Source organism: Ranitomeya imitator, chromosome 3 (genome assembly GCF_032444005.1).
Source record: "Ranitomeya imitator isolate aRanImi1 chromosome 3, aRanImi1.pri, whole genome shotgun sequence".
Taxonomy (NCBI): Eukaryota; Metazoa; Chordata; class Amphibia; order Anura; family Dendrobatidae; genus Ranitomeya; species Ranitomeya imitator.
Genome location: NC_091284.1, coordinates 677,783,182 through 677,798,096, shown reverse-complemented (window position 1 = coordinate 677,798,096; position 14,915 = coordinate 677,783,182). Strand labels below are relative to the sequence as shown.

The following is a 14,915-nucleotide window of genomic DNA, read 5'->3' as shown; positions in this document are numbered from 1 at the left end:
GTATTGTACACTCCTCAGTCCTCCAAATAGTATAATACACTCCTCCGTATATTAAAATACACTCCTCATAGTCCTCCATATAGCATAATACACTCTTCGTAGTGCTCCATATAGTATAATACACTGCTCAGTCCTCCATATAGTATAATACACCCCTCATAGTCCTCCATATAGTATAATACACCCCTCATAGTCCTCCATATAGTATAATACACCCCTCATAGTCCTCCATATATTAAAATACACTGCTCAGTCCTCCATATAGTATAATACACTGCTCATAGTGCTCCATATAGTATAATGCACCGCCATCGTCATCTATGTTGTACAATTAATAATAATAATAATAATTTTTATTTATATAGCGCCAACATATTCCGTAGCACTTTACATTATAGAGGGGACTTGTACAGACAATAGACATTACAGCATAACAGAAATACAGTTCAAAACAGATACCAGGAGGAATGAGGGCCCTGCTGCTCGCAAGCTACAAACTATGAGGAAAAAGGGGAGACACGAGAGGTGGATGGTAACAATTGCTTTAGTTATTCAGACCAGCCATAGTGTAAGGCTCGGGTGTTCATGTAAAGCTGCATGAACCAGTTATCAGCCTAAGTATGTAACAGTACAGACACAGAGGGCTATTAACTGCATAAAGTGAATGAGAACATTTTTTTTTATTTTTATTTTTTATATAAATAGGCCACACAGGGATCGTTACGTTAATGCATTGAGGCGGTAGGCCAGTCTGAACAAATGAGTTTTTAGGGCACGCTTAAAACTGTGGGGATTAGGGATTAATCGTATTAACCTAGGTAGTGCATTCCAAAGAATCGGCGCAGCACGTGTAAAGTCTTGGAGACGGGAGTGGGAGGTTCTGATTATTGAGGATGCTAACCTGAGGTCATTAGCGGAGCGGAGGGCACGGGTAGGGTGCTAGACTGATACCAGGGAGGAGATGTAGGGTGGTGCTGAGCCATGGAGAGCTTTGTGGATGAGGGTAGGGTACAATTCACTTCCCATAGTATGATGGACCATAGTTCTTCATATAGTATAATATATTCCCCATAGTCCTCAATTCAGTATAATGCAGCCCACATATAGTATAATACAGCCACCCCACAGAGTATACTGCAGCCCTGCCATACAATACAATGTAACCCCCATAGAATATAATGCAGCCCCCCTCACAGTGTAATGCAGCCCCTCCATACAGGGGCAGTGAGAAAGACATGAGGAAATGGTGACTAGGGGGCAGGGGACAAGGACACAATGGGAGTAGGGGAGACAAGCACAATGGTAACATAGGGGGGCTAGGGAGCAAGGAAGACAGGCACAAGGGGACATGTGGGGGCTAGGAGGCAGGGGAGAAGGTTACAAGGGGACTAGTGAGCAAGGGGGACTGACACAAGGGGACAAGGGAGACTGGCACAAGGGGACACACAGGGACTAGTTGGCCAGGGAGACTGAGAAGGGGACACACAGGGACTAATGGGCAAGGAAGACTGGCACACAGGGACAAGGGACACAAGCATAAGGGGACAAGGGAGACAGACGCAAGGGGACACACAGGGACTAGTGGGCAAGGGACACTGACACAAGGCTACACACGGGGACAAGGGATAGAAGCACAAGGGGACTCATAGGGACTAAGAGGAAGGGGAGAAGGGCACAATGGGACACACGGGGACTAGGGTGCAATGGAGACAGGCACAAGAGGACACAAGGGGACTCCGAGGGCAGAGTAGATAGGGATGCAAGGCGACAGAGGAAGATGGGGGGGAGACTTGGGAGGAGGGAAGAAGGGGGCACAGGGATTACAAGGACAGGGTAGATGGAGAACACACGGTGAGAAAGGGGACAGGGGAGACTTGAGAGCAGGGCAGACGAATCACACGGGGACAAGGGGCAGGGAATGCATGGGGGGTGCAGGAGGACTCAGGGCATGGGAGATGAGGATCATTGGGAGACCAGGGGAGGAGGAACAAGGTGTGTACGGGGAGCCTAGAGGAGCACCATGACCTGAACCTGGGGACCTACTAGGACATGGGGCACGGGACAGCAGGGACGAAACGGGGCTGGTGTCACAGGGGGCCAGGGACGCTGGGGGCCGAGACGGCGACACACGGGCAGCAGACACACCTCACTTCCGCCGGTCCCCTACACCTCCATGTTCATCCCCGGAACCTCCATATGGCTGAGCCGCTGCGGCATCCCCCTCCTGGGCGGCTTGGTCCACGTGCTCCCCACTAGCTCCGGAACCGCCTGTTCCCGGTCCCAGCAGCCGCCACAGGCTTTGCCAATATGGCGGCCACCATCACCTGTGCAGATGCTGCACTGCCTGGGCCCCACACACAGCGGGTGCGCGATGAAGTGATGTCATCACGCACCCGCAGTGTCAGAGGCAGAGGGGAATGATGGGAGAGGGAGCATCAGCTGACGCTCTCTCCTCCATCATTGCTTTGAACTGTACCGGCATCATAAACGCCGGTATAGTTCACTGCGGCGGCTGCGACAGGGGCAGTCGGGTGCCTCTGACCTATCAGGCTCCTGACTTGCCAGTCTGTCATAGTTACGCCCCTGCCTCACACACACTACAGATATCACACACACACTTCAGATATCACAAACACACACACTACAGATATCACACACACACACACACTACATATATAACACACGCACTACAGATCACACACACACTACAGATATCACACACACACACACACTACAGATGTCATACACACACTACATATATAACACACGCACTACAGATATCACACACACACTACATATATAACACACTACAGATCACACACACACACTACAGATATCACACACACTACATATATAACACACGCACTACAGATATCACACACACACACACTACATATATAACACACACACACTATAGATATCACACACAAACACACCAGCTCATACACACATCTCACACTCCTCTCTGGTAAAGCGGAGGCTGATATTAACCTGCAGCTCCTCAGCGTCTCCTGCTTGCACACCGCTGTCATGTCCCGCCCCTCCCCCGCTCTCCCCTTCAGTCCCGGGGCTCAGAGCAGGAGACGCTGTCACAGTCTCACAGTGCTGCTTCCAAGTTCCTCTCCCATACCCCGGCTGCCCCCTCCCCCTAGATACGCCTGGGACTGTTGCCGTGCGGGAGGGATCTCCTCCTGCACTGCAACATGGTGTCGGCCGGTGCCTCTGACCTGCCGGGCGGGGGGCCCTTGACCAGCCGGGCCCCGTCGCAATGGCAACCGCTGCGACCGCGGTAGTTATGCCACTGTGTCAGACTTATCTTAGTTTTACCTTTTAGCCAGAAAGGCTCCGTTTGTTTTTTCTGAACCCTGCGAAGGTTTATGCGTCTACAATAGGCCAGCAGGTGATTTACTACTAGGACCATTCCTGTGTCTACTTTTGCGAAGCAGCGGATCGAGGCAACTCCTCACAATATATACCGTATATAAATATGTCACCAACATCTGAATGAGGCCTTACTGAGAATTAAATAAAGGTAAGCAGACAATAAGTATTAACACGCAGATTTAAACACTAAAAATCAGCCATACTCACGGTAAATTTCAAATCGGATATCACTTCTTTATCGATGTTGGTGTTGGAGGCATCCATAATTTTTCCATCACGAGAAAGGACACGTACGTAGGTTTTTCGCTGCATGTCTGGGTCTACCTTCTCGCCATAATGTTTCATGTTTTCACAAACATGTTCTAGAAGCTCCATAAGATGAGATTCAGTTCGGGCATAGGGAACCTAAATTCAATATATTAAATGGGGAGCCATCATCAGAAAATGACCTTTGGTTTAAAACATGTTTTTGTGTTTTTTTTTTTTAGGCTATGTTCACATTTTGCTTTTTTGCTGCAGCAAAAACCTGATCTCTTGGCAGTGAAAAAACACTGTATACAAAAAGCATGTTTTGCTGCTTTTCCTTAGAATCCTAAAGTTCAGCTTTGCTTCCATCATAGAAGCATGAACAATGCAAGTAGGGTTCAGCGACTTTTACTTTTTTAGGATCGAGTCGGGTTTTGCGAAACCCGACTTTCTCAAAAGTTGGGTCGGGTGAAATCGGCCGATTATTGCGAAAAGTCGTGGATCGAACAAAACACGAAACCTAATGCAAGTCAATGGGGAATCAAAGTCGGCAGTGAGTGGAGGACAGGAAAACACCTACAGTGCCCATTTTTATGCCAAAAACATTAATTCTTATTTCTTAAGCTTGTCAATCTTAATTTACTTTATAATAATAGTTAGGCATTGAAAACAGGGGGTCATTTGGCTAAAGTTGTGGGGGGTAGGGCTGGCTCAAGATGTTCGTGGCCCCAGGAAACGCGGAATACGTCATGTCGGTGGAGCAGGGAGAGGTAAGTATTGAAACTTTGCAAGTGCTGTGATACCGAGCAAGCAGGGGGGCCCCACTCATTCGCATTGGCACTGGCACAGGGCCCCTCAAAGTACGGCAGTGTGTTTGACGGCGGGGGCGCCTCCCACCGGCAGAGACACGTTTGCGTACTATGAGGGGCCCTGTGGCAGTGACGGCGCCAACGAGTATGCCCCCCGACCTGATGAAGGAACCTGCACTTTCATCTGCAGCTTCCTCTTTGTCCCCGTGTAAGGTGGTATAGTATGCGGGAAGGGGAACCTGACTTTCAGCAGGGTCAGATTCTGGCTGTGTAGAGTGCAAGGGGAATGTAATGGTCTGGGTGAATGTACCAGCAGACTCATGTAGCAGTGGCTGGCCAATGGGCAGGAGGAGGAGGAAACACAGATATAGTCCCAAAGAATAAAGTAGGCTAAATGCAGTTAAAAATTGGTAACAGGACTAAACAAGCGGGATAGCTTTGTTCAGTGGCAAAAAACTGTAATGAGTGGCAGACACAGTTAGTAGGCCCAAGTAATAAAGTGGGCCAAATGAAGTTCAAAATTGGTAACAGGAGTAAACAGGCGGCACAGCTTTGTTCAGTGGAGGAGAACACCAAGCAGCCGCAGACACCATTAGTACGCCCAACCAAACCAGTAGCCCAAATTCAGTGTAATATGTGATGTAGGCCGAAAGCCTGAAGATTGAAGCTCAGCTTTGTAAAGTGGAGGAGAACACCAAGCAGCCGCAGACACCACTAGTAGGCCCAACCAAACAAGTAGGCCAAATGCAGTGTAATATTTGATATAGGCCGAAAGCCTGTAAATTTAAGATCACCTTTTTTCTGTGGAGAACACCAAGCTGCGGCTCACACCATTTGTAGGCCCAACCAAAGAAGTAGGCCAAATGCAGTTAAATATCTGACACCGGATGAAAATTGAGGCTCAGCTTTGTTCAGTGGAGGACAACAGTAATGGGAGGCAGACACAGTTGGTAGGCCTTAATAAGCAAGTAGGCAAAATGCAGTTCAAAATAGGTAAGTGGAGTACACAGGCGGCATAGCTTTGTAAAGCGGAGGACAGTTGTAATGTGTGGCACGGACAGAGGCCCAAAATAAAAAAAGGTGGCAAAATGCGGTTCTAAACTGCTACCAGGACTAACCCGGTGGCCTAGCTTGTTTCAGGGGGGTAGGGGGGGGGGGGGGAAGTTGTAATGTGTGGCACAGACAGACAGACAGAGGCCTAAAATAAAAAAAGGTGGCAAAATGCAGTTCCCAATTGGTAACAGGATTACTCAGGTGGCATAGCTTTGTTCAGCGGAGGACAACTGTTATAAGTTGCTGACAGTTAGTAGGCCTAAATACTATAGTTGCCTAAATGTCAGCCAATGAATTCGTCATAATAAATAAACTGGTGGCATAGCGATGTACAGGGGTGGGCTCCTATGCAGAGTTGCAGACAGTGGTAGTTGGCGCAAAGCATTAAGGGGTCTAAATGGAGGCCAGGGTCCCTGTATAATTTAACTATCATCTATCATTGCAACAAACTTGTAATGGCAGTGCCATTTAAGGATTTAACAGCACAGACTACACAGTGGTAGAGCACAGTTCGAGCTGGGGGGGGGGGGGGGGGAACACCCTCTCGTGGGCGGCGGCACTGGCACAGGGCCCCTCATATTACGACAGTGTGTCTGACGTTGGTTGTGCACCACCACCATCAGAAACACTTCATTGTACTATGTGGGACCCTGTGCCAGTGCCGTCGCCCAAGAGTGGGAACACACACCTGTCCAGGCAAATGGCACTCGCACGGGTGCTTGCGCCAAGTTGTGACCACGGCCCTGTGGGGGGAGTCAGCCCATTTAGGGAGGTATAAAAAGGGCCTATGGTGGACATTCGGCACCTGCAAATGGCGGAATTGGAGCAATCAGTAAGAGGAGGCCAAATACAAGCAATTTTTCAGGCAAGCTACGTGTCTGCAGGTGAAGGTGGGGCAAAATAATTGGAAATCCATGATTGGTTCATGTTAATGAAGGTTAGATCATCAACATTTCGGGGAGCCAGACGTGTCCTTTTTTCGGTCAGTATCGAACCAGCAGCACTGAAGACTCTTTCTGAGAGCACACTAGCAGCTGGGCAAGCGAGCTCCTGTAATGCATATTCTGCCAATTCGGGCCAGGTGTCTAGTTTAGATGCCCAGTAATCAAAGGGGAATGACCTGTGAGGGAGAACATCGATAATGGCGGAAAAATAGTTGGTTACCATACTGGACAAATGCGGTGTCCTGTCATTTTGCATCGATGCAGCAGTACCTGTCGTGTCTGCGGTCATTGCGAAATCACTCCACAACCTGGTCATAAATCCCGTGTCCAACGCCACTTCGGCTTTGTGCACCTCTAACATCTCTGCCATGTTGCCCCCTACAGCTCGTGTGAGAACCATCAGCGCCGCTGTGTGCTGGGAATGCCAGAACCAAACGGTCTACAAGAGTTGCTTGTTTGGTAGCCAATATTTGCTCAAGGTTCTCATGTGGCATGATAATTTGCCTTTGTATTGTGGATCCAGGAGGCATGCTAACCAGTAATCGTCATCATTTTGATAATGCGGGGGTCCCGTTTTAGGATACGCAAGGCATACTCTGCCATGTGGGCCAAAGTTCCAGGTGTCAATTCACTGCTTGTGCTGGGTTGAGGAGCACTTTCTTGCAAATCTACATGTGGCCCGCAAAAACCCTGTACCTCACCTTGCAATGCCACCAGTTTCTATTTCCCCGTGAAGCATCCTCCTCCCATAAATATTCCGCCCCATCATCCTCCTTCTCCTCTTCGTCCGCCACCTCGTCCAGGAAAGTTCCCTGAGCAGACAATGGCTGACTGTCATCAAGGCTTCCCTCCTCCTCGGCCGCAGACGCCTGCTCCTTGATGTGCCTCAAACTTTGCATCAGCAGACGCATTAGTGGGATGCTCATGCTTATGATGGCGTCGTCCGCACCGACCAGCCGTGTGCATTCCTCAAAACACTGAAGGACTTGACAGAGGTCTTGGAGCTTCGACCACTGCACACCAGACAACTCCATGTCTGCAATCCAACTGCCTGCCCGTGTATGTGTATCCACCCACAAATACATGACAGCACGCCTCTGAAGCATGTGCAGTGTGGAGTTCCACCTTGTTGCCACGTCGATTATTAGGCGGTGCTGGGGAAGATTCAGCGATCGCTGATGGTTCAGCATACGGCTGGAGTGTACGGGCGACCGGCGGATGTGTGAGCAAAGTCTTCGCACCTTCAGGAGCAGGGCTGGTAAATCAGGGTAATTCTTGAGGAAGCACTGCACCACCAGGTTCAATGTGTGAGCCAGGCAAGGTATGTGTTTCAGTTCTGAAAGGGCTACGGCAGCCATAAAATTCCTTCCATTATCACTGACTACCTTGCCTGCCACAAGATGTACACCGCCCAGCTATGACTCAGTTTCTTGCTGCAAGTACTCGGCCAGTACTTCCGCGGTGTGTCTGTTGCCGCCCAAACACTTCATTTGCAGCACAGCCTGTTGATGCTTCCCACTAGCTGTTCCATAATGGGACACCATGGGTGCAACACTGACAGCTGCGGATGGAGTGGTCGTGCGACTGCGCTCTGTGGACGAGCTTTCGCTTCTGGAGGAGGAGGAGGAGCAAACGCCTACAGCCAACTGTTTCCTAGAATGTGGGCTGGGCAGAACTGTGCCAGTATTGTTGTCCCCTGTGGACCTGCATCCACCACATTAACCCAGTGTGCGGTAATGGACACGTAACGTCCATGGCCATGGCTACTGGTCCATGCATCAGTTGTGAGGTGCGCTTTCTACTGACCGATTGACTGAGTGCATGGACAATGCGTTCTTTGACCTGTTGGTGTAGTGCTGGGATGGCTTTTCTCGCAAAGAAGTGTCGACTGGGTAAGTCATAGCGTGGTACTGCGTAGGCCCTCAGGGCTTTGAAAGCTTCGCTTTCAACCAAACGGTAGGGCATCATCTCTAACGAGATTAGTCTAGCTATGTAGCCGTTCAAACCCTGTGTACGCGGATGAAAGGAAGAGTACTTTCTTTTCCTATCGAGAGTCTCTTGAAGGCTGAGCTGGACTGGAGAGCTGCATATGGTGGAACTAGCAGGGGTGGTGGTGGACATGGCAGATTGAGAGACGCTTGGCGATGGTATTCTTGATGTGGGCCTACCGACAGTGTTTCCAACCAAGAACCTTGCGATTCCCTGACTGCTTTGGCCTTGCGACAATACCTCCACATTTGCTACTGGTGGTGTCATAACCGATTGGCTTCCAGTTAGGGAAGCAATGTTGCATTGCTGACGAGCTTCAATATGAGCAGGTGCACCAACGGTACGGGACGTTTGGTAGTTAGTCCATGCTTCCAAGTGCCTGCTGGTTAGATGTCTCCGCATGCACGTTGTATTTAAATTTTGAACATTCTGCCCTCTGCTAAAGGTCTTGGAGCATTTCTTACATATAACTTTGCACTGATCATTTGGATCTTGGTTAAAAAATTGCCACACTGCACTCGTCCCACTATGGAATACCTTTTCAGGCTTTGCACGCCGTGCTACTGCCACCGGATTGCAACGCTGTACTACACCTGTTGTGGTTTTTGACACCCGTTTTGGGCATGATGTGGGCCTGCCAGATGACAACTTTTGCGATGTAGATGGCTGCTGCAGATCATCCTCCGCTTCTGAGCTACAGGCTGCGGCACCCTCTTCCCCCAATGGCTGCCAATCAGGGTCAACAACTGGGTCATCTATCACCTCCTCTTCAATGTCATGGGCACTGTCTTCTGTGTCACCGTGCAATGTGCTATAGCTTTCGGGACTGGGCACCATAGTCTCATCAGGGTCAGATTCGGGCTCAGTACACTGCGAGGGCAAAGTTGTGATCTGAGTCAATGGAACAGCATAATAATCAAGCTGTGGCTGTGCTTATGTGCACTCCATGTCCGATTCTTCCTGTAATGGGCTTTTTACTATTTCCCTCTCTAACCCAGGCACGGTATGTGTAAAGAGCTCCATGGAGTAAAGTGTAGTGTTGCCTGCCGCATCCTTCACTTTTGTTTTGGGTGAAGGACACAAGGAAGCAACTTTTTCCGGACATGGAGCATCCACTGACGACTCGCTGGTTTTAGATTTCGAAGCTTCTGAAGAGGAGGTGAAAGAGCTGGAGGCTGAGTCAGCAAGGAAAGCCAAAACTTGTTCCTGCTGCTCCGGCTTTAAAAGCTGTTTTCCTACTCCCAGATAAGGGAGCCTTCGAGGCCTTGTGTATCCAGACGATGACGCTGGCTCAACACCTCGAGCCTTTGGTGCTATCTTGCTTTTCCCAGTACCACCAGATGCTCCACTACCACCCCCACCATCATTACCAGTTGGCAACGACCGCCCATGGCCTCTTCCACCAGACTTCCTCATTTTTGCTGAAATGTTACCAAAATAACAACCGTTTTATATGCTACTGTTAAACAAGGTAGAAGGTGTATATTAACTATTGGAGAATTTATATCTTCCTTTTTTTGGCGGGAAGACAGCAGGAGAAAACAGGCCCTGTGTATTACACCACACAATGGACAAGGCAGAACGTGGCTGGCAGATATACGTCAAACAGAACTCGCGTTAATCCACTTAGTGGCAATTTAAAGCTCCCTTTTTTATTTTTTTTGTGGTAGACTGCAGGTAACAGGCCCTCTGTGTTAAACTACACACACTGTAAAAAGCAGAACGTGGGTGGCAGATATACGCCAAACAGAACTCACGTTAATCCACTTAGTGGCAATTTAAAGCAGCCCTTTTTTTTTGTTTTTGTGGGAGACTGCAGAAAAAAACAGGCCCAGTGTATGACAGCACACAATGTACAAGGCAGAACGTGGCTGCCAGATATATCAAAAAATACAAGGGCTGTAGTAGAATTTCAATCTTTTAACAATGATCAAAGGACAAGTATGGCAGCAATAAAAAGGCCTGCTGCACACAAAAAGAGTGTGGACAAAAGAACTGTGTAGAAAGAAGCAACAGTATTTTTGCTTTGAAAAAAGCAGTTGGTTTGCACAGCGGCGTACACACAGCAATGCAGCTATCAGGGAGCCTTATAAGGCAGCCTAATAAGCTACAGAGCTGACGCACCAAAAAAAAAAACCTCCACTGTCCCTGCAAAGAAAAGGTGGTGTTGGACAGTGGAAATCGCTACAGCACAAGCGGTTTGGGGGTTAATATTCCCTGCCTAACTATATCCCGGCTTCTGACGAAGCTGCAGCAACCTCTCCATATGCTCAGATCGGCAGAAGTAAGATGGCGGTCGGCGTGCACGCCCCTTTATAGCCCCTGTGACGCCGCAGAAAGCAAGCCAATCACTGCCATGCCCTTCTCTAAGATGGTGGGGACAGAGACCTATGTCATCACGCTGCCCACACTCTGCGTGCACCTTCATTGGCTGAGAAATGGCGCTGAAAGCGTCATATGAAACGCGACTTTGGCACGCAGATCGCCGACCTCATGGCCGATCCCACAGTGGGATCGGGTCGGGTTTCACGAAACCCGACTTTGCCAAAAGTCGGCGATTTATGAAAATGTCCGATCCGTTTCGCTCAACCCTAAATGCAAGGAGTTAGGTCACATGTGGAACTATAAAACCATTTTTGGGGAAAAAAAGAGCAATTTGACTCAAATTATTTTGTGTATTTTTCCATGAACTCACACTATCACAAATGTAAAAACAGAGGAGGCAGTTGAATTCGTCGGGCATAGTTTACCTAAGACATAGGCAGAGCATTCAGTTTGTAGGACACTGTTTACTTTCTCACACTGGTCAGGCCAAGCCATTCTGGTTTAAACTTGAGAAAATCACAAATAAAAGGCCAATACCTATATAGGGTGCTGCGCTAAAAGAGGATGCTACTATTTGTGACTACAACATAGAACATAAAAACGGTAAATGCTAGGTTATATTACCTTGTGAATGTAACGGACTTGTCCACCGTAAAGGAAGTGAGCTGTTATTGTGACCGTGCCGTTCGCACTGTTGAGAGGAGAAGCGGCGTTTTGCAGACCACAAGAGCAAGGGAGCGTCCTCCCGGTCTGCTGAGTCCCCTGCGCGCACGCTGCTAGATGTGCCGGCAAGCAGCCTCGGCCGATGGCTCCGCCGTGCAGGGGGCGTGGCTAAAGCGGTGACGTCACCTGTCCAACTGACGGACAATAGCAAGGGGACAATAGCAAGGGGACAATCCTGACGCGTTTCGAGGGAACCGTCCCTCTTTCTCAAGGTGTGGCCACCCTGATCACCCTGCCTATTATATAGCCATGCTAACTAGCACTGTGTAAAACAATGAACCGCCCTTCTGCACCCAGAACGCCCACAATGCGCCACACATAGTAAATCCCCAGCCTGTAAACACTGGTATTGCCCACACGTGATTACTATGGCCCTAGCCCAAATGCTAATGCTGGTGGTAAACTTCCACCTCTATATTCGCCTTTCATGTCTAAAACCAAAATTTATTGTTAATTAAAACCATCAATATTTTATTCTAAACTTTAAAACAAATAAGTGTGCGTAAAAACTTTTATTTTGTGCTATAAAAATCCTGTAAAATTCCTAAAAAATCCCTGTAAACTACCCGTTTACGTTACTATAAAATAACTATAAGATTTCCGCTGCATATTCTCTAAATAAGTGATGCCCATAAACGAACTCCACACACCACCTGCATAGGTGCCTGCAGCTTGTGGGGTACAGGTTAGCTTAGCGCCGGTGGAGTTTTTCTTGATCATCTCACATACTGCTGTACCTGCATTTTTTTTTTTGCAACTTTTTTTCTTTTATTTTTTAGCTTACCCATTGCTTACTATAGATGAAAAAAAACGCTGAAAAGGGTCATGCTGAAGTTTTCAAAAAAGCAGCAGTTTTCCAATTCAGTCAATAAAAAAAACCCAATGCGGGCCAATGAGATTTCTGAAATCTCATAGCTTTTGCTGGTACTGTAAAAAGCAGTTTTTAATTTCCATTAACAAAAGCAGCAAAAATGCAACATGTGAACACAGCCTTAAACTCTAGCTTCCGGTTTCAGGAAACAAACACGTACATTAGCCACAATGAACAGATCCAGACTGTCATCTGTAGTGAAGCATCTAATGAGAGTGCGCAAAGGTCATACAGGGAAGGGGAGCAGGGTCAGTTGTGATTTTGCTGGGTCACATATTTTCAGCTGTGTATAGAGGTGTAAAGTGTCATGTAATCCTACATCTACTGATAAGAAGCCTTATGTAATCCAAGGCGGACTTAAATACTATTAGCAGCAAGAAAAGAACCATATTATAAAAGGCAAATAAATCTTTATTTAATTATAGAAGTTAAAAACAACAAGACCAGATGATATAAGATAAAGTGTCCAGAAGGAGAAGAGCCTAACCACTATCTCATACCAGTAATAGCTATCTTAACCTGCAGTGGTGGAATATCTATACATTTGCTGTGGGGAGCCTAGAGGTACCGTTACACTGAACGATTTACCAACGATCACGACCAGCGATACGACCTGGCCGTGATCGTTGGTAAGTCGTTGTGTGGTCGCTGGAGAGCTGTCACACAGACAGCTCTCTAGCGACCAACGATGCCGAAGTCCCCGGGTAAACATCGGGTTACTAAGCGCAGGGCCGCGCTTAGTAACCCGATGTTTACCCTGGTTACCATTGTAAATGTAAAAAAAAAAAACAACACTACATACTCACATTCCGGTGTCTGTCACGTCCCCCGCCTTCAGCTTCCCGCACTGACTGTGAGCGCCGGCCGGCCGTAAAGCAGAGCATAGCAGTGACGTCACCGCTGTGCTGTGCTTTACGGCCGGCGCTCACAGTCAGTGCGGGAAGCTGAAGGCGGGGGACGTGACAGACACCGGAATGTGAGTATGTACTGTTTTTTTTTACATTTACAATGGTAACCAGGGTAAACATCAGGTTACTAAGCGCGGCCCTGCGCTTAGTAACCCGATATTTACCCTGGTTACCAGTGAACACATCGCTGGATCGGCGTCACACATGCCGATTCAGCGATAACAGCGGGTGATCAGCGACCAAAAAAAAAGGTCCTGATCATTCCCAGCGACCAACGATCTCCCAGCAGGGGCCTGATCATTGGTCGCTGTCACACAACGATTTTGTTAACGATATCGTTGCTTCGTCACAAAAAGCAACGATATCGTTAAAGAAATCGTTATGTGTGACGGTACCTTAGTGCTATATAACCATGTATACAAGACTAGTTATAATCTTATCCAATATATGAATATACAGAGGTGATGGCAATCCATCAAGAAATTTTCCCCATCCATATACCATATTGTAAATCATCAGCCAAACATATGCGGTTACAATTCCCCAACTAAATCAGACAATACCTTAAGCAGTAAGTCCCCCAAACCGGCAGGGTGGTACAGTGTATGGGACAGTCACTTCTCCCTAGCTCAAAGGCCAGGAGGTACGAGTCTAAAGGCCCCAGTGACCAGTGATTAAATTGCAAGATTACTAACTTACGGTAGTTTTTTTTTTAAAGAAAAATTATGAATATGAAAAAAATAAATCAAATCAATTTAAATAATTGATCACAGGTTCTATTTATGAAATAAAGCAAGATGAGATATTTTGTTATTAAAGGTGGCCAACAGCTATTCCTCCTGATCACCCATACACATGCAAGTTCAGCTCCACTAGGTGCAGACGAGGGGGCAAATACATGGTTTATATACCCTAAAGGTACCTTCAACACTGAGCGACGCTGCAGCGATCCAGACAACGATCCCGATCGCTGCAGCGTCGCTGTTTGGTCGCTGGAGAGCTGTCACACAGACAGCGCTCCAGCGACCAACGATTCTGGTTCCCTGGTAACCAGGGTAAATATCGGGTTACTAAGCGCAGGGCCGCGCTTAGTAACCCGATGTTTACCCTGGTTACCAGCAATAAAGTAAAAAAAAAAAAAAAAACACTACCTACTTACCTTCCGCTGTCTGTCCCCTGGCGCTGTGCTTTCCTGCACTGTGTAAGCACAGCGGCCGGAAAGCAGAGCGGTGACGTCACCGCTGTGCTCTGCTTTCCGGCTGGCCGGCGCTCACAGTAAGTATGTAGTGTTTTTTTTTTTTTACTTTTACGCTGGTAACCTGCGCTTAGTAACCCGATGTTTACCCTGGTTACCAGTGAAGACATCGCTGAATCGGCGTCACACACGCCGATTCAGCGATGTCTGCGGGAGTCCAGCGACGAAATAAAGTTCTGGACTTTCTGCAGCGACCAACAATATCACAGCAGGATCCTGATCGCTGCTGCGTGTCAAACTGAACGATATCGCTAGCCAGGACGCTGCAACGTCACGGATTGCTAGCGATATCGTTCAGTGTGAAGGTACCATAAGAACGAAACGGTGGGGCCTGTTGAAATTGCAAGCGGCCCTGCGCTTAGTAACCCGATGTTTACCCTGGTTACCAGCATCGTTGGTCGCTGGAGA

At 48.0% G+C, this 14,915-nt stretch overlaps 1 protein-coding gene across 4 annotated transcripts in view; it reads right to left on the bottom strand.

Annotated features, from left to right (window-relative positions):
- The window catches only part of CNPY2 (canopy FGF signaling regulator 2), a 56,122-nt gene that overhangs the window by 19,267 nt on the left and 21,940 nt on the right, over positions 1 to 14,915 (bottom strand). For all 4 annotated transcript variants that reach the window (XM_069758383.1, XM_069758382.1, XM_069758380.1 and 1 more), the window contains one exon: positions 3,592 to 3,789. In XM_069758383.1, the coding sequence (XP_069614484.1) occupies positions 3,592 to 3,789 (198 nt within the window). The remainder of the gene's footprint in view (positions 1 to 3,591; positions 3,790 to 14,915) is intronic.